Source organism: Sus scrofa, chromosome 1 (genome assembly GCF_000003025.6).
Source record: "Sus scrofa isolate TJ Tabasco breed Duroc chromosome 1, Sscrofa11.1, whole genome shotgun sequence".
NCBI lineage: Eukaryota > Metazoa > Chordata > Mammalia > Artiodactyla > Suidae > Sus > Sus scrofa.
The window spans coordinates 82,919,066-82,946,917 of NC_010443.5; the positions used below are offsets into that span (position 1 = coordinate 82,919,066).

Here is a 27,852-nt window from a genome sequence, read left to right on the forward strand (position 1 = left end):
GTTAACATACTGCTGCACACGGTTCTAAGACACCCAGTTTCTCAGATGTTCCTGGTCACTAAAGTAGTGATCACTTTGGCAGAGGAATGTAATAATTAAATTTGTCCTGTGTAAATATCTTATTTGTTTGTTTGTTTGTTTTAATTTTGAGGGGATTTTTAGGGAGAAGAGGGATTTAGATCATTCACCTGATCTGTTCTGGAGTTTAACTAAAGAACTACAAAAATAAATGAAGAATAGTGATTTAGAAGATAAGTTATAGTATGTACAAGCTGATGTAGCCTGATTAAAAATATATTTTAATGGTATATATGTCTTATAAAACTAAATAGAAACTTATTATACAAATCAATCAAAGTATGGTAATATCACTCATTTTACTGACAAGATAGTACAAATAGTTTCATCTTCCTACCACCTACTCCAGCACCATTTTTTAATAAATAACTGTCTTGGTTTTTCATTCCATTTGGTGGATAAATTATGGGCTATATGTTCTCTTTGCACAAATACATTTTAGAGATCTATAGGCCTAGACTTCTGGGTATGTATATCATATGGGATTTTGGAACAATACAGTGGTTATTTTGCTTGCTGTGGAGAAATACAGAATTTTGGAATGAGACAGAAAATATATTTCGAAAAGTTGCTGGAGGTTTTATTTTTACAAGCATCTACTAATTCCAGCAGTTTACATTTGGCCAAACTCCTAGTTTTAAAACTAAAGATAAGGAGTAGAATCTCATTATAATAAATGTTTGACTGAGTCATTCTTACAGACTTCATGTTCTTTCAAATTCTCATTCACCTGGTCTCTGAGGACAAGTGTGCAGGAAGAATGCATTAGTTAGCCTCTACACTTTGTTCATGATGTTTCTTCATAGGTAAATTTATTTTGACCTTTAATTATTACAAATTTTAGAAAATTATTGATGAAAAAGGGAGAACTGGTGTGTATTTCTGGGAAAATCATTTCAAGGGAAAATATCCATTTAAAAATAATACTAGCATTTTCTTGGAAACAACTTAGGATATTGCTTGACTGATTCTTAATATCTTCCCTCCAGTAAACTATTACAGTAGTCTCAGGATTTGTGGACTATGAAATCCAAATATATGATCACTTTATGGTAGAGAAGACATTTAATCAAAGCCTCCCGAGAATGTTTCTCAAGTTTTCCAGTTTGTATTCTTTTTTTTTTTTTTTGTCTTTTTGTATTTCTAGGGCCGCACCTGCAGCATATGGAGGTTCCCAGGCTAGGGGACTAATCGGAGCTGTAGCCACCGGCCTACACCAGAGCCACAGCAATGTGAGATCTGAGGAGCTGCATCTATGATCTATACCACAGCTCACCGCAACGCCAGATCCCCAACCCACTGAGCAAGGCCAGGGATCAAACCGGCAACCCCATAGCTCCTAGTCGGATTCGTTAACCACTGAGCCATGACAGGAACTCCCTGCAGTTTGTATTCTTTAATGTTAGTTGTATATGTATTTTATTATAGGCAAAGAACAAAATGCAAATGGTAGAAGAACAAGTTTTAGGATATAGATTAATCATGGAGAAATAGAATCAGACTGGAACTATTTATTATCACTGAGTATTTTATTTGAGATGACCTTACTTTCCCCACATGCTATAAGAAAAGCTATGTAAATCTACACACATATCTAAGGAAAGGACCAGTAAATATCCCCAGGCCATTGTTTACTAAACCATGGTTTCATGTATCCCCAAGCCTAATCACAGCCTTGGGATAAATAAGGAAATCACACTAGGAGGAAAAAAAATATTTTTTTAATGCATGCTTATTATATGTCAGAGATTGCTCCAGGGGCTTATATTAATGTAATCTCTCAAATCTATGGGTACTATTATTAGTTCCACTTTAGAGATGAAGAAGCTGAGGCATAGGGAAGTTAACTAGCCTCCCTAATGTCCAAAGGTCATAAGAAGTAGAGCTGGGCTGTACATTCCAGCAGTGTGATTCAGTTGAGGCTTGAGCTCTGAGCAACTCAGTCAAGATATATAAATTTGAGTTTTCTGTGCCACAGTTCCCTGAGATGGAGTTGATGTGTGAGGAGAATATTGAGGAAAATGCCTGTTAAACAGGGAGGGAGAAGGACCTGGAAGGGAGAGCCCTCAGACCAGTGTGCATCTGAGAAGTATAATGGGGCAGAGAGAGGCTCAGACTATAATCTATACCCTATCTATCTATCGTCTCGGCCAAGCTTGCAGGAACTGCAGAGCAGAGGTTGATTGTTAGATGAGTTCTGTACTGAGTAGAAATTACCGGGGGTCGGGGGAGTTCCCATTGAGGCTAGAAGTTCCTGTCCTGGCTCACTGGTAACGAACCTGACTGGTATCCCCGAGGATGCGGGTTTAATCCTTGGCCTTACTCAGTGGGTTAAGGATTCGGCATTGCCATGAGTGAGCTGTGGCTGTGGTGTAGGCTAGCAGCTGCAGCTCCGATTCAACCCCTAGCCTGGGAACCTCCATATGTCATGGGTATGGCCCTAAAAAGAAAAATAAAATTAAATAAATAAATAAATAAATATTTTTAAAAAGAAATGACCAGGTCCTCATCCTACTGTCCTGCTCAGTAATTGGCTAGGGACTCCTGGGAAGAGCACACTACAGCTGCCCTTAAGCCTTATGGCTGGAGGCAGTAATCTAACTGAAGTCCGGGGCACAGTCATTCTTGAGGGGCCATCTAGGCAGCCCATGTCCTTGGCAGCCCCTTGTCATACCACCATTTCACAGAAAACCAATCTCATGACACATCCAGCAGATTGGTAAAAATGTTTCAGTCTGACAGTGCCAAGTGCTTGGGAGGCTGTAGGTAGATGTCTGCACTGCTTGCAGGAGTGTAAATTCATAAAACACTTTGGCAGTACAGTGCTGCACAGCACTTGCACCCTAGGGAAACTCCTTCCTAAGGAGATACAGACAGGAGTGCACACAGCAGTGTTGTTTGTGGTAGTGAAAAATTGGAAGCAATCTAAATGTCCATCAACAAGAAAACTGATCATGCTGCCATATATATTTATATTTGTATCGAATATATATATATATATATATATATATATACATATGTAGTTTACATAAAAATTAAATCAACGGGAGCTTCATATGTCCACATGAATATATCAAAGAATCATAGAATTGAGGCAATAATTTCAAAAGGAGACATTTTAACTCCCTCAGCCTGAGCTCTTAATAATGGCACCATACCATTCAACATCCGTCAGGTTCCCATAAAGTTATCCAGGTATGTGATATTCAAAAGCAGTGTCTTGTTGGATTGTGGGTAGTAGACATGTGTAGTAGTGGGACAGCACACATGGGAATGGTCAGCATCAGATTTAGGTGAGTGGGAACCTGGGGCAAGTAGGATCAAGGAGGGACAGAGGCAGTTTCAAGTGATATGTGACCTTTTTTTGTAGCCTGAAATAAATATGACATAAAGTGAATATTTTTATGTAGGAGAGCATGTTGGTGTTAGTTAATCTCCTCCAATGTTTTTCTCTATACTTAAAATATTTTTTAAATATATGTGGGTATTTAGCAGTTAAGCAATCAGTGTACATCTAAAACTTACTTTGAGGGAGATCCCTGATGGTCTAGTGGTTAAGGGTATGACATTGTCAGTGCTATGGCGAGTCACTTTTGCAGCGAGGGTTCGATCCCTGGCCTGGGAACTTTTTGTATGCCATGGGTGTTGCCAAAAAAAAAAGTTGGAGAACTTATGCTCCTTAATTCTAAAACTTACTGTGAAGCAATGGTAAACCAAGATAGTATGATATTGGTATAGGCAACAAAACAATAAACCAGAATAGATTGATGGAAAAGAATAAAAAAAAAATTCAGAGATAGACACATGTGCCGATGGTTAATTGATTCTAGGTAAATACCAATATAATTTGGTGGGGTAGGAGAGTCCTTTCAAGAAATAGTCTTGGGAATTCCTGTCGTGGCTCGTCAGAAACAAATCTGACTAGTATCCATGAAGATGCAGGTTTGATCCTTGGCCTCGCTCAGTGGGTTAAGGATCCAGCGTTGCTGTGAGCTGTGGTGTAGGCAAGCGGCCACAGCTCTGATTTGACCCCTAACCTGGAAACCTCCATATGTCACAGGTGAGGCCCTAATTAGACAAAAATAAAGGAAGGAAGGAGAGAAGGAAGGAAGGAGGGAAAGAAAGTCTTGGAACAATTAAATTTCCATAAGGAAAAAAATGAATCTCAACCTTATCTCATACTTATCCCCCCAAAATGAACTCAGAGTGGGTCATATACCTAAATGTAAAGCTAACACAATAAAAATACAGGAGAAAATCATGCCTTTGGGATTGGCAAATATTTCTTACAGGAAGCACAAGTCATAAAAGAAAAAGGTTTTAAATTGAACTTAAAATTAAAAACGATGCTCTTCAAAAGATGCTGTTCAGAAAATGACAGGGCAAGCCACAGCTTGGGGAAAATAGTTATAATATGTACATCTGATGAATGACTTCTATCCAGAATATATTTTAAAAAAACTCTTACAACTCCAGATAAAGAACTATTTTTCAAAATGGGCTAATGATCTGAAAGAAAACTTCACAATGATCTTTAGGCACATTGTAAGCTCATTAGTCATCAGGGAAATGCAAATTAAAATCACAATGAGGGAATTCCCATCATGGCGCAGTGGAAACAAATCCAACTAGAAACCATGAGGTTGCAGGTTTGATCCCTGGCCTCACTCAGTGGGTTAAGGATCCGGCATTGCTGTGAGCTGTGGTGTAGGTTGCAGACGTGGCTCGGATCTGGCGTTACTGTGGCTGCAGTATAGGCCGGCAGCTGTGGCTCTGATTAGACCCCCAGCCTGGGAACCTCCATATGCCACAGGTGTGGCCCCAAAAAACAAACAAAAAAATCGTGATGAGATACCATTACATACTCATTAGATGGCTAAAATTTGAAAAGCTGATGATAGCAAGCATTGGTGAGCATTTGGAACAACTGAAACTCGTATCCATTGCTGATAGGAATGTAAATAGCAGAACCAATCTGAAAACTGTTTAGCAGTTACATTTCTATGTATTTACCATACTTCCAAACAGTTCCATTCCTTGATATTTTCAGAAGAGAAATGAAAACTTTAAAATATCCATAGTAGCTTTATTTGCAAGATTCCCAAACTGCAATCAACCCAGATGTCCAAATGTCATAATACACTCAAATTGTGTATTATGGAATAGCTGTGTAATGGAATAGTATTAAGTGCTAAAAAGGAACTATCAATTTATATAATTACATGGATGAATCTCCAAAAATCAAGTTTAGCAACAGAAGCCAAATACAAAAGATTTCATGTATATTATACCAGTTATATGAAAATCTGGAAAAGACAAAAGTAGAAAGTAGACCAATGATTGTCTGGGGGCAGAGTTGCTCGGCATTGACTGCCATAGGCCATAGGAGAGCTTTTTGGAGTGTTGTGAATATTCTATGTCGTACTTGTAGAGGTGGTTAGGTGGGTATACATTAATCAAAACTTATCAAATATATGTCTAAAATGGGTGCTTTTTATTATGCATAATTCGTATGTCCTTAAAGGTGATTTTTTTTTTCTTTTTATGGCTGTGCCTGCTGCATATGAAAGTTCCTGGGCTAGGGGGTGAATTGGAGCTGCAGCTGCCGGCCTACACTATGGCTGGATCTGAGCAATGCTGCATCCCAGTCGCATCTGCAACCTACACCATAGCTTGCAGCTATGCCAGATCCTTAACCTACTAAGCAAGGCCAGGGATCAAGCCCCCATCCTCACAGACACTATGTTGGGTTCTTAACCAACTGAGCCACAACGGGAGCTCCTCCTTAAAGGTGAATTTGTTGTTGTTGTTGCTGCTTTATAGGGCTGTACCCGAGGCATGTGGATGTTCCCAGACTAGGGATCAAATGAGAGCTGCAGCCGCCGGCCTACGTCACAGCCACAGCAACGCAAGATCCAAGCTGCATCTGTGACCTACACCACAACTCACAGCAACTCCTGATCCTTAACCCAATGAGTGAGGCCAGGGATCAGACCTGCAACCTCATGGTTCTGAGTCAGATTCGTTTCTGCTGCACCATGACAGGAACTCCTTAAAGCTGATTTTAAAGAAAGCAAGGCACAGAAAAAGTCTTAGTCTGACATAAACCTGTTATAGTACCTTATCATTTTAACAGATAAATAATATTCATAATTTATTATCCAATATTTAAAATTTTTTGAGTCACTTTGTTTTTCTCCTTTCTAAAGAATATTCTACCTTTTTGCAGTTTCATTGCCTAGTAGAAAAACTCTAATAGTGTGAAAAACAAAAAAGAATACAACATTTGAATTGGTCCATTAAGGCTATTTGAGTGGGGAGGATGTTGAAACTATTGACTTATTATAAAAGCTTTTCAAATATCATGTATCTGGGTCTCTGTTCTCCAAATATTCTCTAGTAGATTGTCAGTGTTAAAGTGGATCGCACATATATTCAACATTTTTTTGTATATATAAAAAGAACAAAGATATGGGAAGTTGATTCAATATTCTTTTGACTTTATCAGTCTACTATTGCTCAGAAGTAAGAATAGAATTCTAATACTTTTACAAATGTGAAGTGTAATGATCTTTTTTCCAGAGGTTATTTATGTTTCCTGCATATCTGTGGAAAACAGCTGTATCAAAATATTCCTATCTGTACAGTGCAAAATTTATACATCTTGCCATGTATGCCTGCCTCGTAGTCAGTCATAGGTCATAGTTTTGTTTAGAAATCTCTTATCAAAAAGACTACAGCTGTTCTCCATCTGGACAGCACTGAGGGCAAAATTATCAGATTTTTACTTCGTCACTTACACTAATCAGACTGCTAATAGAGTCAGACTTTTTCAAAACCTCAATTCTTTGCATAATAATAGGTTCTTTGTGTTGTTAATCTGACTGCTGTTGAGTGTATTTTTTGAATTCTTTTTATTGATTTTAGAATTGTAAAAGGAGTTCTCGGAAAGGTAGTGGAGAAACTGAGAAGTTGACCCACAAGTCTCAATTTATAAATGAAGAGACAGAACTCAAATGTAGGTAGTTAGATTCTAAGCCCATTGACTTATTAACTTCATCCTAAGTGGTCTTTTTCAGGAAGTACTATTTTAGGCACAGAACTGTTTGGTTTGTGTTTCTCAGTGGTATCAGAATAAAATTATTAGTTTACAAATGATATGTTGTCGTACTTCCACACACCCCTGTCCAAAATTTGATTTTGGAAATATGTCGGGGACTACGTCTGTCTTTGGTGGAGAAAGAGTCGTTTTTGAAAAATTAGACTGAAACATAAGTGTACCTGTCAAATCAAAAAAGTATCAGAGTCACTTTAAAATGGTTTAGTGCAAAAGGAAGGTAAAACAGTGCTTAGAACGATGTCAGGTTTTATTCCTAAGAATTGTTCAGATTTAAGTAGGGACTCTGCAGTAGAATTCTAAATTTGGTATGTTAGCTAAAATCACTTCAACTTATTAGTAAGCTATTTTGAGAGGGAATAAGGCACTGACAGGCAGGTAATGTAATCATACAGGTGCCAGCAGAAACAATCTTAAAGCAGTTTGAGCTTAAAAGACCTTCATTACTACTAGAGCATATGATAACTTAATTCATGAGCTCCTCAGTGTGTAGGAAGAAAAGAGCTTATTAATAAAGCAGGGAACATGATATTTTGGCATTTTTATTAGTATTAGGCAATAATACTCCCCTACGAAATACTATTAATATGGAAATATAAATAGGCATAACTTCAGGACACACTATTGGTAGGTGGGTTCTAGCTATGGAAGATGGTTAGTGTCCAGACTGTGACATTAATCCAGACACTTGTGCCACAGAGGCCAAATTTGTCATTTACACTGGATTTGTGCCTTTATTTCCAAACGAACCGTTCTCAGATTTTTCTTGAATATTATGCTAAAGTTTCTCTTATTCAGTAGCATAAGAATGGATATGATCTCTCAGAGTTTTTAAGTAGTTTTACATGCAAAGTCCTTTTTCATTGTTCCATTGATTTTTGAGGTTTCAAAATAGAATGATTAATTCCTTAAAGAAACACACACACACACACACAGTTCAATCCAAATGAGTCTTATCTCTTTCCAGGTAATACCCTGGAACTCTGTATGATTAATGCTCAGGTTTGCATTACTTTTGGAATGCCTCTTTGAATATTTTCTTTAGAACCCCTAGAGATTCTTTTAAATATCATAATGTTGGCATTTAATGAAAAATCTTTTGAGACTGGTCAGAATGAGAATATTGATCCAAGTCAGTATTTAAAGAAGAAAAAGAAGGAGTTCCTGTCATTGCTCAGTGTAAACAAATCTGTCTAATATCCATGAGGATGCAGGTTTGATCCCTGGCCTCGCTCAGTGGCTTAAGGATCCAGTGTTGCTATGGCTGTGGTGTAAAGTGGGGCTACAGCTCTGATTTGACCCCTAGCCTAGGAACTTCCATATGCTGCAGGTGTGGCCCTGAAAAGACAAAAAAAAAAAAAAAAAAAAAAGAAAGAAAGAAAAAAAAGAAAAAAAAAAAGAGAGAGAGAGAGAACTATCAAGTAATGAAACTGATTTAAAGTCACTTTGAAAGTAGTTGAGTAGTTTAAAGCACCGTTGGATAAATAGTCTGAAAGCGGTCACTCTGAAGGATAATTTTCATATTCATTTGAACATACAAATTCTGACAAATGTCTCTGAAAATATTCCATACTTTTAGAGTCTGAAATAAGATGGAAAAATTGTCCTACATCCAAAAAAAGTCTACTGTGAGTTCCCGCTGTGGGACAGTGGATTAAGGACTTGGCATTACTACAGCTATGGTAAAGGTAACAGCTGAGGCTAGAATTTGATCCCTAACCCGGGAACTTCCATATGCCACAGATGTGGCCAAAAAAAGTCTACTGGCATCTTAGGTGGCCATTGTAGTTGGGCTTTCTGGCCTTCGTCTTTGGCATCACTCATTAGTATTTCTGCTCCTGTAATGTTGGGTGTGAAACAGCAGCCTTCCTGGCCATTACTTGTTGCTAAATGGTCACCAAGGACCTTTCCAGCTTGAAAATTTTATGGCTCTGATAAGCTGCAGCAAAATCACATACTCTCTCCACTACTCCAAACTTGATCCTTAGTGTTTTGTGGAAGTTGTTGGCTTTTAGGAATAATCAGTTCAACCTAGACTAAATTGGGAAGGAGACGTAGACAATTAGTGGTTCAAACGACAGAAGTAAATGACACAATTGAGGTGGGGGCGGAGAGTATTTCCTGGAAGGTGCATTTGAGGAGCCTTTTCATTCTCTATGGTAAGTTTGCAGACAGAGTTTCTAAAAGCACTTTCTGAATTTCTGCATCCTTTACATGAAAGCATTCTGGGCCTGGGAAGTGGTACAGACTAGAAACAGAAGGTCAGCACAGGTGGCACACTGAAGCAGAGATCCCTCTGCCTGAGCCAAAGCTGCCCTGAGGATTTGAGCCTCTACAAGTGCTGCCTCAGCCTGTGGACACCAGATGCAACTTTCCCCTCTCATATACCCACCTTTGTGGTCTCTCATGTGGCCTCTGGACACTGCTTAGAAAACTTGGCATCACTTTATTGTCATTCCTGGCCTCCTGTTTTGTAAAAGCAACACATCATTTGTCTAATTCCACATATTCTTTCACTTCATCCTTTTTCATGCTTTGTATTTTGTGTTTCCGCTCCCCTAAACCAAGCTCCCAGCATTCCCTTCCCTCTCACAACTTTCCATTCTGCCTTTGGAATCTTGTTCCTTAACAAAGCCTTCTGACATCCCCACTGGATGTTCCCTTTACCTTCTTGCTTTACCAAGACATGGCTCTTACTTAAGACCTCTGCTTTCCCCTCAGTGCTCTCAATGACCGTTGGCCTGCCCAGCGTTTTAGGGTTGGGAGAAGAGATAAGAGTCTTCCCCCCTCTGCCCTTTTCAGACTATTTGTCCTTCAGCCTTATCTCAGTCCCTCCCCCAGCTTCTTCAATGTTTATGTCAATTTATTTTATCTCTATCTTCTCCCACTTTCTTAACAACCCTCCCCTAATTTTTACCCATCCTCAAAGCCTCCCTCTCAACTCACTTTCATTTGCAGGTGGCTGGTGCATTTTGATGGCCTCTCTTGTTCTTAAGATCTTCATTTCTAGGAGCCTTTAGTAACACTCCACTTAAGACACCCACTCATGGTTCCATCGTGGGCACCCTCTTCAGAGTAAATACCAAAGCCACCCATCTTAACTTCTTACCACTGCTTCCTCTCCATGCGTCTCTCTAAGGTTGCTCCAAGAAGCATATCCAAACCAGGACTCAGGATCTTCCTTACCAAGCCTACTTCTTCTCTGGAGGTTTCCTTTTTTTTTTTTTTTTTTTTTTTTTTTTGCCTTTTCTAGGGCTGCTCCCGTGGCATATGGAGGTTCGCAGGCTAAGGGTTTAATCAGAGCTGTAGCCACCAGCCTACGCTGGAGCCACAGCAACGCGGGATCCGAGCCAAGTCTGCGACCTACACCACAGCTCATGGCAAGGCCGGATCCTTAACCCACTGAGCAAGGCCAGGGATCGAACCCGCAACCTCATGGTTCCTAGTCGGATTCGTTAACCACTGAGCCACGACGGGAACTCCCCTCCTATGTTTTAATGTACTCCATCCTCCACCAGGTTGTCCAAGCTAGAAACTCAAAATTCATCCTTCTTCTACCTCACCAACCACTCTTCACTGAATACAGTCCATGCTGTCTCCTGAATATTGCTTGAGTCAGCCCACCTCTCCCGTCCCCATTCTCCTTCCAAATGCAGGCCTGGGCTTTCACAGCAGCCTCCTAGTAAACTCTTTGCATCTAGTCCTGCCCCTCTCTAATCCATTCTTTACCCTGACCACACACATGTTGCAGCTTACATATCCCAGTCGAACATGCAAACTGATCATATCACATTCCTGTTTAATGTCCTGTTTTTTAGGATCCAGTCCAAACCCTTGAACCCAGATGAGAGGGCCTGCACAATCTGGCCCTACTTACTGCTCCAGCCTTTGTCAGCAAAATATGACAGAAGGCATGATAAGAGAAATGAAAGATGTATCTAAATGTTGCAAAATAGTGCAGAAGTGAGGTAGTTGAAACTGGAGTCATATTACAATGAGTTAACAAAGGCGTAAACACACTTCTCTTAATTCTTACCTGCAAGGAAGAATTAAATGTGAGTGGTTCTTGGCCAAAGAGAACTTCAGTCAACTTCAAATTACTTACCCTAGTGTTCAACACTATTCATAATCTGAAACTCTGTGGCCAGAATTGATCTAAAGTTCCTCAAACTATTGTCCTCGCCGTCTCTAGCACAGACTCTGAGACCTCTGTGGTTTTATTCCCGACCTCTTTTCCTCATTTGAATCCTCCCCAAGGGCCCCTTTTAAGCCTCAGCCTATTTCATGTTTTCCTTAAATCCTACAGTGACCTCTTTGTGTCCTGCTGATTTTATTTTAATTTGAACTTTCTTTAAATTGTCTGCTTGTATCTTTTGCCTTCCTAGTGAGACTGTAAGCATTTTAAAGGCAAGATCTGTGTTTCTTTTTTGTTACTCAGTTCGCTTGGTTACGTTATTAAAAAAGAGGACGTTGGCATACATTGCATCATTGCATCATCTCTAAGGTATTCATCAGAGTTAAAATGCTCTGGATCTTGAAAGCCACATAGTGCCATATATGTAATGAACCTTAAAAAAAAATTATTAAATCAGAGTGTGCTTGGTCAATCTGGTTACAGTAAATTCTTGATAGTTTATAAAAAAAAGAAAGATGATTTCACCAACGTCTATCCACATAATCTTCATTATAAAAATACCTAGTATAGGGAGTTCTCTGGTGGCCTAGTGGTTGAGGATCCGGCATTGTCACTGCTGTGGCTTAGATCACTGCTATGGTCCAGGTTCCATCCTTACTCTGGGAACTTTGACATGCCATAGGCATGGAAAAAACAAACCGAAAAAACCTCTTAGTGTATTAAATGCATACATGGGCTATCTTGGATTTTTATGATAAAATGATAACTCCCTTATTTTATCAATATAGTTATCAATATAGTTCTTTTCTTTCTAAACATAATGTTTTCCTCACTGATGACCACATTGGTGCTCTGTGGGAGCCAGTATATAAAGTAGTTAAAACCTCAGGCCCCTTGGTTCAGCCCAGGCCCTACCATTAACAGTATGAACTCAGGCATGGGCTTACTCTCTCTGGGCTCCATTTCTTCATCCATCAAGTGGATAATAACTGTATCTTCTTCATTGGGTTGCTGAGAGAATTAAATGAGATAATCTCTGTAAAGTATAGAGCACAGCGGTCTGCCACATAGTGCTAGGTATAGTGAGCATTCACTGTAAGATGGTTTTTGTCTAATTTAACAATGCCACAAGAGAAAGTTTTCTGCAGCTTTAACATGTTAATTTTATGGGTGGTAGGTCTGTTAACTTTTAAAACCATTTACACCCGGTATTTTATGTGATATTTTGATCACAAAATAGTAGGTTCTTTTCATAGTTATGTTGAATCCAGTTGGCTAACTTCTTTGTGTTCCACTACTTATAATTTCATAGTAACAAGGCTGGTCCAATCTGGAACAAAATATCCCTTACATGGCTTCCTTTCATTATGTGATGCAAGATGCTAGCATCACGAAATGAATTCAGGATGCCTCTCTCTAAATCTTTAGGGCTCAGATCAGCGTTAACTACCAAGTAGAGAAAAATTATGAAATGAGAACTGATAGGCGGTATTCTTCAGGGGATAATTCTAAAATAGACTTCCGTAAATGATAAGGTATCTTATGCACCATTTGACTACCTATGCCTATTCCCATATTTCACTTACAAAACATTATCAATTTATAACCTGACCATATTGTTTCCTAAGCCCTAGAGGCAAACTGTATGGTGGCGATTTCATCTTGACCACAGAGAAATTGTAACAAGCCCCAAACCACGGGACCGAGTAAGTAGTGGGTCTGGGAATAGAACTGAGAAGGCTCTGATTCCTCTTCACGTCCTGTAACCACGGGTTCTGCTGCTTTGGAACATAATAACATGTCCTCTGGAGCAGCTGGACCACAGTACATGACACATCAGGAGCAAACCCTGCAGGGGCACTGGCTGAAAACACAGAGCCTTCACTTTCTAAAGGGCTGCTTAGAAACCAGAGAAATGGGGAAGAAGCCATAACCTGCACCAGATGATTATCAGCTGATATTTGTGTTTGGGGCCATCAGTTGCTACCACAAAGTTTGCTTTTCTGCAGAGGTTGATTTTTATTTAAAAAAACAATAATAAGTCAATGCTTTATAAGCATGGAGAGGCTTTCACCCATTCTTAACATTTTAGCCATTTTTAATCAAGATAGCTCAAGAGTTTCCTAGAATGACATCGTATATATGAGGAGCATAAAAATTTTATGTTATTTCAAGAATTGACTGCACTCCCCATTTTACTTTAAAACTTTTGCTTCTTTAAAAAAAAAAAATTTTTTTTTTTTTTTTTGCTTCTTTACCTTTGATTTCCAGAGCACTGAGATGTTGTACTGAAGGGTTTGTCTTGCTATATTGTCACTATTCAGGGAACAGATCTGCTAGCCACCTCATTCTGTCTTAGCTATCGTTGCTATTTTATATGGATAAAAGTTACTTGTATTTACTTATATTTTGTTTTATTATATCACAGACCCTTTTTCTGGGATTATTTTCTTTCTCTCTGAAGGACACCCTTTAGGAATTCATTTAGTAAAAATCTTGGTTTTTATTTATCTAAAGGGGTCTTTGTTTCAACTTTACTCTTGAAGAATAGCTTTGCTATATATACTCTTCTAGAATGACAGTTATTTTCTCTTAAGCTTTTGAAGGTATTATTTCATTGCCTTTGGCTTCTATTGTTGCTATTAAGTAATTTTTTAAAGTCTAATGATTATAGAGTACTCAGATGCCAGTCTTTAAACACTGAACACTTACACTTATCACTTCATTTAATCTTGATAATAACTTATGATAATGTGCCATTATTACTCTCAATTATTCTGAAGGAGAAACAGAGGGCCAAAAAAATTAAGGATATAGATTAAGTGAAGACAGAATTTCATTCCAGTATCTCTGATTCTAGAGGCTATTTTTTTTAATTGAAGTATAATTGACATACCACATTATTTTAGCTTCAGGTGTAAGACATAATGATTCAATATTTGCATACACTGAAATAATCACTACAGAAAGTCTGGTTAACATCCATCACCGTGCATAGTTATATTAAAACTCTTTTCCTTGAAGATCTATTCTCTTTGCGACTTTAAAATGTGCAAGTCTATATTATTAACTATAGTCACCATGCAGGACATTACATCCCCATGACTTGTTTATTTTACAACTGGAGATTTGCAGCTTTTGACCACAATCACTCATTTTACCTGTTCCCTACTCCCTACCTCTGCCAACCACTAGTCTGTTCTCTGTATCTGTTAGTTTTGTTTTTTTTGTTAGTTTGTTTTTAGGCCACGTGTCAGTGCAATCATACAGTATTTGTCTTTCTCTGATTTGCTTCACTTAGCATGATGTCATAGTGGCAAGATTTCACTTCTTTTTAAAAATAATATTCCAGTGTGTGTATATGACACAGTTTCTTTATCCTTCATCCACCATTTGGTTGTTTCCATATCTTGGCTGTCATAAATAATGCTGCAGTGAACAGGGGGGTACAAATATCTTTTTGAGTTTAGTGTTTTCATTTTCTTCAAATGAAAACCCAGAAGTGGAATTGCTGGCTCATACAGTTGTTCTATTTTTCATATTTTGAAGAACTTACGGTTCTATAGTAGCTGCACCAATTTACATTCCCACCAGGACATGCGGGTTCACTTTTCTCCACATCCTTGCCAACACTTGTTTTTATCTTTTTGATAAGAGCCATTCTAACAGATGTAAGGTGATATCTCATGGCAGTTTTGATTAGCATTTCCCTGATGATTAGTTATGTGGGGTATCTTTTCATCTACCTGTTGGCCATCTGTATGTTTTCTTTGGAAAAATGTCTATTCAGATTTTCTTTCCTTTTTTTTTTTTTTTTTTTTTTCTTTCATTTTTGGCCACCCTGCAGCATACGGAGTTTCCAGGCCAAGGATCAGATCCACATGCCGCAGCCACTGTGCTGGGCCAGAGATCAAACCCACGTCCTGGTGCTCCAGAGACACTGGCAATCCTGCTGCGCCATGGCGGGAACTCCTGCCCATTTTTTAATTGGGGAATTTTGGTGTTTTGCTATTGAGTAGAGTCTTTGTTTCATACTGCTGACACAGCTAAGCAAATACCTAAAAAGAAGAATGAGAGATAAATAATATTGCTGAATATTAAAGTTACTTAAAAACCGTAGTAATTAAAATAGAAGCTTTTTTATGGATTGAGAGTTTAGTAGAATGATCATTATTGTTAGGCAGTCGTAACTGAGCAGTATCAATATGCTCTTCCTGTTTTCTCATCTATAAGATGAGAATAATAATGGGGTTCCTTGCTGGTACAGTGGGTTAAGGATTCAGTATTGTCACTGCTGTGGCAAGGGTTTGATCCCTGGCCTGAGAACTTCCTCATGCCATGGGTGAAGCCAAAAAAAAAAAAAAAAAAATGAAAATGATGTTAGTGCCTGCTTTGCAGAGTGATATTGGAGAACAAGTGAGTGTACACACAGACACACATACACACACACACATTATTAAAAGTTGAAAAATATTTGTTGTCATTAGCTGTAGCAGAGTAAAAGCATATAAAATGAGAATATGGGATCTGATTAATAGGTGATGAAAGGGAAAGATGGGTTAATAAATAGATGGTTCTGGCATAGCTGAGTGAATTATATAGAAAACAGGAATTTTTATCAATAATTAAGAAAAAAACCTACGTCTAAACAGTGAAAAATATCTACATCTAAACAGTAAAAAAATAATACCAGATATAGAGGTTATTTTCTAAATCCATTCTATCACTAGAAGACAATTTTGATTAATTGTTAAATAAATGTATATGGAAAGATTTAATAAGCATACCACCAAGGGCAGAAACTATAAATAAAAAGATGGGCGCTCTTGCTATGGCACAGTGAGTTAGAGATCCAGAGCTGTCTCTGCAGCGGCTTGGGTTGCTGCTGAGGCTCAGGTTTGATCACAGCCTAGTGAAGTGGGTTAAGGATCCAGCATTGCTGCAGCTGTGGTATAGGTCACAGATGAACCTCAGGTTCCATCCCTGGCCCAGAAACTTACATATGCTGCAAGTGTGACCAAAAAAAAAAAGAGAAAAAAAAAGATGGAATATCTGACTACATAAAAATTTAAAACTCTGTTTGTAAAAACAAATAGGAACATTATATAGATAATTAATAGCACGGTATATTAGATTGCAAAAACCACATGCAATATATATAACAGAAAGTTAATATTCTTAGTATGTAAAGACCTTTTATGAAATAATAGAGTACCATAAGAGGAGAGAAATGAGCCAAAGGCCATATAATCTTCCAGAAAGAATTACAGATGACCAGTAGATGTAAAAAAAGGTGCTAAGCTTCATGAGAAATCAAAAAATTACAAATAAAAATTCAGGTACCAGTTTTCACCTTGAATTTTATGGTGACTTAAAAAGATAGATGTTCAAGGACCAATATAATAATAACAGTAATACATAAATAACCACAATGGAAGAGAGATAGCTGACTTACAAAGTAGTGGGTTGAATCAGAGGAAGGAGACCTCATCTGCATTGTGGTATCATGGTGTGGTAGTTTTGAGGACATCTTTGAATTTATAGGCCAAATATTGACAAGAAATAAAAAACGAGGGAAAATTTGTCACTCTCCCTTCTGAGAGGTTTGGCAGTGGGTGGAAAAAAAGAGATAAGAAACCATGGCTTTTGCTTTGTCATGGCCAAGGGATGTGATTTTATTTTATTTTATAATTTTTTTATTAAAGTATAGTTGATTTACAGTATTATGTCAATTTCTGCTGCAGAGCAAAATGACCCCATCATTCATATATATATGTACACACATTCTTTTTCTCATATTATCTTCCATCCTGCTGTATAGCACAGGGGACTATATCCAATCTCTTGTGATAAAACATATTGGTTTTATTTTTTCATTTTTATTTTTTCTTTTTACAGCCTCATCTGCGGCATATGAAAGTTCCCAGGCTAGGGGTTGTATCGGAGCTGCAGCCACAGCCACTCCAGATCCAAGCCACATCTGCAATCTACACCGCAGCTCATGGCAATGTCAGATCCTTTAACCCACTGAGAAAGGTCAGGGATTGAATCATGACAGTTTGTTGGACACTATATCCAGGTCTTAACCTGCTAAGCCACAATGGGAACTCCAAGGGATATGGGTTTTAAAATCAGGGAGTCTTGAGAATCCTTGGAGACAGGAAGGGCCCAGTGGAGAAAGAGAAATAGAAGCTATTGGTGGACAGAGGTGGAGCTGAGGCAGTAAGGTTTGTAGAGACTAGAAACATGGAAGCAAGATTACATCTCCAAAGTAGAGGAAGAAAAGAAGTGAAAGTCCACATGTTTTTAAATGTGGAGAGCTGAGAAAACTAAGATTGTTCTCTGGGTGGCATTAAGCTCAGTGAAGTAGTGACTAGTAAGAGATGGAGTGTTCATGGGCCTAGGGAAATAAAAAAAGTTTGCAGAAGCCACTTAAGAATCATGTTGTGGAACAGTAAGAAATGAAAACAGGGAGTTCCCATCATGGTGCTGTGGAAACAAATCTGACTAGGAACCATGAGGTGGCAGGTTCAATCCCTGGCCTTGCTCAGTGGGTTAAGGATCCCGCGTTGGTGGAAGAAGGGAAGAGAGGACTAAGGGCAGAGCAGAAAGCACTTACCATTTAAGATAGGTAGCACTTTTAGACCATTAACTTCTTATTAATATGTTATTAGATTTTTATTTAGTCATATGGGAATTTTCTAATTCTGTTTTGAGACTAATATCTTATTTCTTTTAAAGACCTAAAGGACTATTGTAGAAAGTCTTCTGAGCAAATAATTAACATTTCCAAAAGGACTTCGAGATGAGAGAGAGAGAGGAAGGAAGGAAGGAAGAGAGAGGAGTTGCCATCATGGCTCAGTGGTTAACGAACCTGACTAGTATCCACAAGGATCTGGGTTCAATCCCTGGCCTCACTCAGTGGGTTAAGGATCTGGCGTTGCTGTGAGCTGTAGTGTAGGTCGCAGAAACGGCTCGGATCTCAGATCTGGCATTGCTGTGGCTGTGGCGTAGGCCAGCGGCTGCAGGTCTAATTCGACCCCTAGCCTGGGAACCTCCATATGCCACGGGTGCTGCCCTAAAAAGCCAAAAAAAAAAAAAAAAAAACCAAAACCAAGAGAACAGAAAGGAAGGAAGGAAGGAAGGAGGGAGGGAGGAAGGGAGGGAGGGAGGGAGGAAAGAAAGAAAGAAAGAAAAGAAAGAAAGAAAAGAAAAGAAAGAGAAAACTAGAACATATAAAGGAAGGAATTTTAAATGCTGATAGAAGAAATAGCAGTTTTGTAGGAATTGATTTTCTCAGGTAACTGTAGAAGGGGCAGGTAAATGTGAAGAAAAATTGTAAAAATTACCATGATTTACATGATTTAACATGATTTAAATTCCTATTTGTATTTGGCAATTCAACCAAAAAAGAAAAATGTGTTAAAAGTCTTATCACACTAAATAAAGAATTTTTTTTGAAAAGTCTTGGTTTGACTAAGCTAACTTCTTACTCCTATTAATAGAACTGTTGCTATTGAAAACTTGTGCAACCCACTTAGTACGTACTCTTTAAAAACTAACGTAAAGGGTACTTAGTTTTGTTCCTTGCTAAACTGTAGAGAAATCTAGAATCAAAGCTATGTCTCTCTAAATGATATAAGGATTATACTTATTTGAACTAGTATGAAAAATGCAAAACACTGGAACTTCTGGAATTTGGGTGCATAAAGAAAAAGAAAACCTACACTGATGCAACTGAGTCGAAGCAACTGAAGGTCATGGTATTCAGCAGTTCAGATTATTAAGCAACCAATTATTTTTATTGAACGAAATACATTTTTGCTGTTCTCTCTCCTGAAGTAATACTGTTTGAAAGAGTTTTAAGTCTTTCAAGAACCTTTTAGTCTAGTTGGTGAGATGTCCGCATACTATCAGTTTCATCCCAACATAAGTCCTGTAGAAAATATTTGTCAAGAGACTTTTTTTTTAATTAAAAAAAAAAAAAAAGAAAGAAAAAGAAAAATCACTTGGGCTGAAAAAGATGGAGGAAGTTTCCAAAAGAAAGTAGTGTTTGAGCAGGTCCTTCAAAACATAGGCCAAACACTCTCTGACATAAATGACAGCAATATCTTCTCAGATCCACCTCTTAGAGTATTGACAAGAAAAACAAAAATAAACAAATGGGACCTAATCAAACTTCAAAGTTTCTGCACAGCAAAGGAAACCCTAAACAAAACAAAAGACAACCCACAGAACGGGAGAAAATCTTTGCAAGTGAATCAACTGACAAGGGATTAATCTCCAAAATTTATAAACACCTTCTGCAGCTCCATACCAAAAAAACAAACAACCCCATCAAAAAATGAATGGGCAGAAGAGCTAAACAGACACTTCTCCAAAGAAGACATACAGATGGCCGAGAAACACATGAAAAGAAGGTCAACATCACTCATTATTAGAGAGATGCAAATCAAAACCACTATGAGGTACCACCTTTCACCAGCCAGAATGGCCATCATCAAAAAGTCTACAAACAGTAAGTGCTGGAGAGGGCGTGGAGAAAAAGGAACCCTACACTGTTGGTGGGATTGTAAATTGGTGCAACCACTGTGGAAAGCAGTATGGAGATTCCTCAGAAAACTAAACATAGAACTATCATTTGATCCAGCAATCCCACTCCTGGGCATCTATCCAGAGAAAACCATGACTCCCAAAGACACATGTACTCTGATGTTCATTGCAGCACTATTCGCAATAGCCAAGACGTGGAAACAACCTAAATGTCCATCGACAGAGGAGTGGATCAAGAAGATGTGGTACATATACACAATGGAATATTACTCAGCCATTAAAATGGACAAAAGACCAGCATTTTTAGCAACATAAATGGACCTAGAAATTACTATGCTAAGTGAAGTCAGCCAATGAGATACCAACATCAAATGCTTTCACTGACATGTGGAATCTGAAAAAAGGACAGACTGAACATCTTTGCAGAACAGATGCTGACTCACAGACATTGAAAAACTTATGGTCTCTGGAGGAGAGAGTTTGGGGGGTGGGGGGATGTGCTTGGGTTGTGGGATGGAAATCTTTTGAAATCAGATTGTTATGATCATTATGCAACTACAGATGTGATAAATTCCTTTGAGTAATAAAAAAAATAAAAAAATAAAACCATGGCCAAATTAAAAAAAAAAAAAAAAAGAGTGACTGTGATTTGCAGTGGCAGTGCCTTAATGAAGACATGGAAGGAAGTGGATGGACATGGTGTATTCGAGAGATGAACAAAGGGGTTCAGTGGGGAAGGAACTTAGCCTGGAATACAGGGAGAGATAAAGCAATTAAGGATTTGGGGTGTCATCATCTGAGGAATCCAATCTGTGAATTTTGAGCAAGGGAGCAGCTGGAGGAAGAAGTTTTACCGAGATTTGGCAGCTGTGTGTCAGATACATTTGAGGAACTCAAAGAGAAGCAGAGATACCAATAGGAGATGTTTTGCAGTCCTAGCAGGAGCAAGACTAACTTCTTTGGCTACAATAATATTTAAATAGTAGAAATGATAGAAAATGGCAATTAACTGGATATTATGGGTTACAAAAGGAAACATAGAAGCCTATGCTTCTATGAGACATAGAAGCCTATGCTTTCATCATAGAAAAGAATCGTTGAGGTTGAGAGTCAGGTGTCTTCTTGGCTTTGGAAATGGTCTGTCAAGATTGATTATTCATTGAGTTTCAATAAGTGAGATTGGGAGTACAGAATAGATAATCTTTAAGATGGTGTTGGTTTAAGTCTTGTGGAGACAGACTTCACTGTGAACAGGTAGGACCTTTCATGAACATTAAAAAACTAAACTTTTGCTTAGCAGCTTTCTATTAACTGTTGGTTTGTGATGAAAGATAGACCCAAAAGACTATTCAGTCTTTTCACTAGTTTATTATTCTGATTAAATTTTATGGAACTTTTCTCTTATGTGGCTCCTTATTTTTAGTCTTAGAACTCGGTGTTGTTCAAAGATATATATGTAAGGGTATATATGGTAACCTATAGTATAATAGAAAATAATCAATTATAAGTGTAAAACTTACTTAAAACCTCAGGCTTTATACACCATCAGGCATGCCTTAGTTCAAATCTCCCCTTCCCAGATTACCAGATGCCTAAGGCTTTCCTCATCTATAAAATTGTAATTGAAGATTAAATGGGAAAATATCCATTAATTACACTCATCCAACAAATATTCTCAGAGCCCTTATAGTTATTATGGTGCTACAATAGGTTTAATTTTGAATTTTTTTTTTCTTTTTTCTTTTCAGGGCCACACCTGCAGCATATGGAAGTTTCTAGGCTAGGGGTCAAATTGGAGCTGCTGTTGCCGGCCTACGCCACAGCCACAGCAATGCAGGATCCGAACCATGTCTACAACCTACCTCACAGCTCACAGCAACACAGAATCCTTAACCCACTAAGCAAGGCCAGGGATTGAACATGCATCTTCATGGATACTAGTCAGTTTCGGTAACCTGCCGAGCCACAGCAGGAACTCCTAATTTTGAACTTTTCAATTTGAGGTACATTCAAGTAAAATTACCCAGCTGGCTATGAGATTTATAAGTCTAGAATTCACAGGAGTAGAGTAGAAATGAACATTTGGGAGTCACTGTATATAATTGATGAATATGATATATAGTGTATATAGTTGGGTATGATGAGATTCTGTCAGGATGCACGCACACACACACTCTCTCTCTCTCTTTCTCTCTCCCTCTCTCTCTCTCTCTCTCTCTCTCTCACACACACACACACACACACACCATGCAGTAGACCAGGGACAGAATCATGGGAAACACCAAAGTTTAAGTCCATAAAGGAGAAAAAAGAAATAATCAGAGGTTTAGGATAAGGCACAGAAAAGTCTGCTGTCACAGAAACCTAGAAAAAAGATAAACCGAATGAGTGGCAATGCAGCTAAGATCTCTAATAAATTAAGGATTGAAAATAATGTTCCTTGGGTTTTTAGTCAGGAAATACTCTTGACTTTAGAGCAGTGATTTTAGTAGAGATACAAGGGCAGAAGGTAACAACGGGGTGGAGAAATAAATAAGAGATAAAGTCTAAACTACTATTTTGAGCCTATTCGATGGAAAGGGTAGGACAAACATGGGGTCAAGAGAGAGCTTTTTCCCTCCAATGAAAAACTTATATCCAAAAAGAGGAAAGGACTTGTCCAGAAGAAGGAGTTGTAAATACGAGAGAGGGAGCTAATCAAGAAAGAAGGGGGAATTCCTGTTGTGAACTAGCATCCATGAGGACATGGGTTCCATCCCTGGTCTTGCTCAGTGGCTCAGATCCTGCATTGCTATGGCTCTGGCGTAGGCCAGTGGCTACAGCTCCAATTGGACCCCTAGCCTGGGCACTTCTATATGACACAGGTGCGGCCCTAAAAAGACAATAAATAAATAAATAAATATTTAAAAAAAAAAGAAGGGATGGGAATGTGGGCAGCAGCAGTGAAATACCTTGATCAGAAAGAGGAACACCTTTTGACCAAAGCTGCAGGTAGAGCTAAAGGTAGAGAAGGGAGGTGAGGTGGGGGGCAACAGTTAAGGGAGGTCCTACATTATGCCCTCTCTATGCCAAAAAGTAGGAGACAAGGGAAGAAGTCAAGATTTAAAGGGTTTGGGGAAGATTAAGAATAGTCTTTGGGTGCAGAAGTGGAAGCTGAGTCAAGGACAAATAAAAGGAATCACACATAAAGTGGCAGTGCGAGTCTAGTCAAGTTTGGAGATCATAAAATCTCTAAATCACCCAGCAAGGATGTCCATGGTTGCAAGGCTTGCTTCAGCAACTCTCAGATACTTGGGTTTTCAATGATGTTAATTTTCCTTGCCTAAGTGGTGGATGGTCATAATAATAAAGGGTCAAATAGGCAAGTTATTTTCACAAATAAAACTGCATCCCATATCCTTCAAAGCACAAAGCCTTTCAGTGTCTGGCCATGGCTGTAGAATAAAAAACCAGAATCTTAGGCTAGGATGTCTAAGCTTCCAATATAAAATTCTGGCCTTCTCTTTCATGACACCCTGACATGCACCAGCCACAATATTTCGGCCAAATAGGACTTCTTGCTGGCTTTTGAATGGTTTTTTTGTCTCATAACTTTCACTTCAATTACTTTGCTTCTGTGATTTACTCAGTTTGTAGAATGCTACATCTCTGCTTTTGACATTATGATTTGATTACAAATCAGTTCATGTGTTACCCGGTCTGTGACCTCAGTCAAAAGTGATGTTTGTCCCACTTCTGGGCATCTACCCAGAGAAAACCATGACTCGCAAAGACACATGTACTCTGATGCTCACTGCAGCACTGTTTGCAATAGCCAAGACATGGGAACAACCTAAATGTGCATCAACAGAGGAGTGGATCAAGAAGATGTGGTACATTTACACAATGGAATATTACTCAGCCATTAAAATGAACGAAAGACCACATTTTTAGCAACATGGATGGACCTAGAAATTATCACACTAAATGAAGTCAGCCATACAAAGAGACACCAACATCAAATGCTTTCACTGACATGTGGAATCTGCAAAAAGGACAGACTGAACTTCTTTGCAGAACAGATGCTGACTCACAGACATTGAAAAACTTATGGTCTCTGGAGGAGAGAGTTTTGGGGGTGGGGGGAATGTGCTTGGGTTATGGGATGGAATCCTGTGAAATCAGATTGTTATGATCATTATACAACTACAGATGTGATAAATTCATTTGAGTAATAAAAAAAAGTGATGTCTGTCCTTTCTACATGTTATTCCTTGTTTGTACCAATTTTATTTTACTTTTTTTAAAATTTTCCTTTTTCCAAGTTTTGTTTTTTTCTATTTAAAAAAAATTTTTTTTGGAGTTCCTGTTGTGGCACAGCAGTAATGAACCCATGAGGATGCGGGGTCGATCCCTGGCCTTGCTCAGTGGGTTAAATCTCACATTGCTGTGAGCTGAGGTGTAAGTCGCAGACATGGCTCAGATCTGGCATTGCTGTGGCTGTGGTATAGACCAGCAGCTACAGCTTGGATTCAGCCACTAGCCTGGGAACTTCCATACAAGAAGGGTGCGGCCCTAAAAGAAATAAAAATTTTTTTGGCTGTACTTGCAGCATGTTCCCCGGCCAGGGATCAAACCCAGGCTACAGCAGCAACTCATGCCGCTGCAGTTGCAATGCCAGATCCTTAACCCACAAGAGAATTCCTATATTACTTTTCATGCACTGTTCATTTACTTCAAAATATTTCAGTTTTTACTAACTTGTAAATTCCTTGATGATAGGTAGCATATTTTTGTCATCTTTGTAGTATTTCATGGTGCCAACACAATGCTTTCTCTGTAGTAAGCATTTAATAAATATTTGCTGAACAGACATTGTATCACCTGTTTGTACTAAGTAGCAAGATAGGACCTTTAAAAGAAAATGTTTTGCCTTTTCTACAGGCTAATTTTAAAGGTTTGTTTTTAAATGTTTTTTCATTAACCTCTTCTAATGTGAATGTTTTTGTCCCATAGGTATGGCATGAATTGCCTTATTCAGTTTGAAGATTTTGCCAATATAAATGCATTTCGTCTCCTGAAAAAGTATCAGAATCAGTATTGCACATTCAACGATGATATTCAAGGTAATCAAGTTTTCACTGTATGTGGGTCAAGAACAACATGCTCTGACATTAGCTCCTAGTTTTATAATGATTTAAATTCAGTAAGTATGCACTAGATAACTATTAAACACCAGGAGTTGTGCCTGATGATTTTTTTACACATTATTTTGCGTTTAATTTTATGAATTTAAGAAAAGTACTCTGTGGCTCTAGAATGTACCATGTTATCCAGGAACTGGAGAAAGAGCTCCTTACAATCTGATAAAATCCCCAGTGATTATGGCTGAACAGAGCCTGAAATGTATGACAGTATATTCTCCATTGTTTAAAACTAAAACCGTATATACTACTGTCTTCAGCCTTCATCTCAGTCAGCCACAGATTCTAAGCTTCGGCCCAAAAGAAGCAGCCTTTGTATATGTAGTGTATACCGTGCTTTGCGGTTCATCTTTGATTGTAGAGGCTTGTTTACCTGCTTTTTAGCTAAGTTACTTGTTTTGTTTCTAAGGCTTTTTTTTTTTTTTGCTTTTTAGGGCCGTACTCACGGCATATGGTGTTTCCCAGGCTAGGGGGCAAATCCGAGCTACAGCTGCCAGCCTACACCACAGCCACAGCACCTCAGGATCCAAGCCGTGTCTGTGACCTGCGTATGTCACAGCTCACAGCAACACCAGACCATAACCCACTGAGCAAGGCAGGGGATCTAACCTCATGGTTCCTAGTCAGATTTGTCTCCACCGCGCCACGACAGGAACTCCCTAAGCCTTTTTTTATTTTTCACCTTTGTCTAGATCCACCCCAACCCACCTCCCCAAATCAAACTGTCTTACTCTTCCTGTTTTGTTAAGGATAAAAGCACAGGCAGAGATCCAAAGGAAAGAAGACTGCAATGAGTTCTGGCAGCTCCAAAGATCACAGACAGCTTCCATGTCACTCATCACAGTGAGAGGTTTTCAGTACTGACCATACTTGGATTCTCAGCAGCACTGAACGCTGGTTTTTGTTTGTCGGTTTTTTTACGGCCGCACCTACAGCATATGGAACTTCCCTGGCCAGGATTTGAGTCTGAGCCATAGCTGCAGCAATGCCAGATCCTTTAACCCACTGTGCCAGTCCTGGGATCAAATCCATCCCTCCACAGAAACCCGAGGCATTACAGTCAGATTCTTAACCCACTGTGCCACAGCGGAAACTCCAGCATTTAACATTGTTGACCTTGCCCTCTTCCTTGAAATATTCTCTTCTGTTGATGTCCTGTCACAGAACCCTGCTGACTTTCTTCCTACCTCTTTGGGTTTTCACCCAGGTTCATCCTTTTCTGACCAGCTGTTTCTAACAGCATTCCAACACTCAGTCCCAGGCCCCTTGATCGTGTTATTCTGTCTTAGGTACATACTCTGAGGCCACACACATTCGTATAGCAGGTTTCTATCTTAGCTCAGACTTCTTTGAATTCTGGGTCCATATTCTGACCCGGTTATTTAAAATTTCCTCTGGGACATCTCAAAGTGATCTTCTCAACCTCCCCACCGTGAAACTCTTATTTCCCCAGCAAACTCAGTCCTTTCCCCATGTTCATTTTTGTGCATTCCTAATGTCTCTCTTTTTCATCTCTCTCTGCCAAATACAGTCTGTCACGACCTCCTCCTAATTTTCTGTTGTGAAAATCTGCCTCTTCTATAGATTCCTCTCCACTACCCTCGTGTAAGCCACGATCATCTCTCCTAAATCACGGATATTTTCTAAGAAATCTATCCACACGTACTCTTGCTTCCCTTTCTTACATGTTCTCTGAAGAGTAATACTACAGCTTGCCAAATGTAAACCCAGGTGGTGTGAATTTAGTGACAAGCCAAGGTTTTCTTTTTGCTATAGGTATCTAGTCACCTCATCTGCTTGTTAAAATATTTTAATGAGGAGTTCCCACTGTGGTGCAGCAGAAACGAATCCAGCTAGTGTCCATGAGGATGCGGTTCGATCCCTGGCCTCGCTCAGTGGGTCAGGGATCTGGCATTGCCGTGAGCTGTGGTGTAGGTTGCAGACGTGGCTCAGATCCCACATCACTGTGGCTGTGCTGTAGGCTGGTGGCTATAGCTCCCATTCAACCCCTAGCCTGGGAGCGTCCATATGCCATGGGAGTGGCCCTAAAAAAGCAAAATAAATAAACAAATAAGCTAATAAATAAATAATAAAACAAAACACTTTAATGGTCTTCCAGTTGCACTTAGGATAAAGATGAGCATCATAAATGTGATCCAGAATGTGTGGTCTGATCGTCACCTCTCTCTCCAGTGTCATTATTTTTGCCCTTCTAGCTGTAACAGTATTTTTCCAGGCCCAGACATGAGTGAGGTTTCTTCCTATGACAGAGTCTATCCAAGTGTTAGCCCTCCTCTAGAATATTCCTCCCTCCCTCATCAAATCTCATTTCAATCATCGACATTCCTTGGAAAAAATCTTCCAGACCCTTGTGCTAGGTCAAATCTGCCTGTCATAGGCTCACTTAGTACTATTTCTTTTTACCCGGTGGCAGTTATCACCAGTTTTATATATTTACGTAATTTTAAGAATTGATGTCTCTCTCTCTCTGCCACACTTTAAGCTCTGTGAAGGACAAAAATATGCCTGTTTGTTAATCCCTCTGTCCCTTGTCATTAAAACAGGGCCCAGCCCATAGAAAGTATTCAATGAAGTGAATGGCTGTAGTATGTTCAAGGGAGTTGGCAAACCACAGCCTGTGAGCCAGAGCCAGCCCACTGCCTGTATTTGTAAAGTTTTCTGGCAACACAGTTATACCCATTTGTTTATGTATTATTTATGATTTCTTTTGTGCTATAAAAGCAAGGTTCAGACTGGGGAAGACACCATATGACCACAAACCCTAA

At 38.9% G+C, this 27,852-nt stretch overlaps 1 protein-coding gene across 1 annotated transcript in view; it reads left to right on the forward strand.

Annotated features, from left to right (window-relative positions):
• ME1 (malic enzyme 1) overlaps nt 1-27,852 on the forward strand; it is a 190,018-nt gene that overhangs the window by 119,188 nt on the left and 42,978 nt on the right. Inside the window, exon 7 of the mRNA XM_001924333.5 lies at nt 24,879-24,988. Coding sequence (XP_001924368.2) covers nt 24,879-24,988 — 110 coding nt within the window. The remainder of the gene's footprint in view (nt 1-24,878; nt 24,989-27,852) is intronic.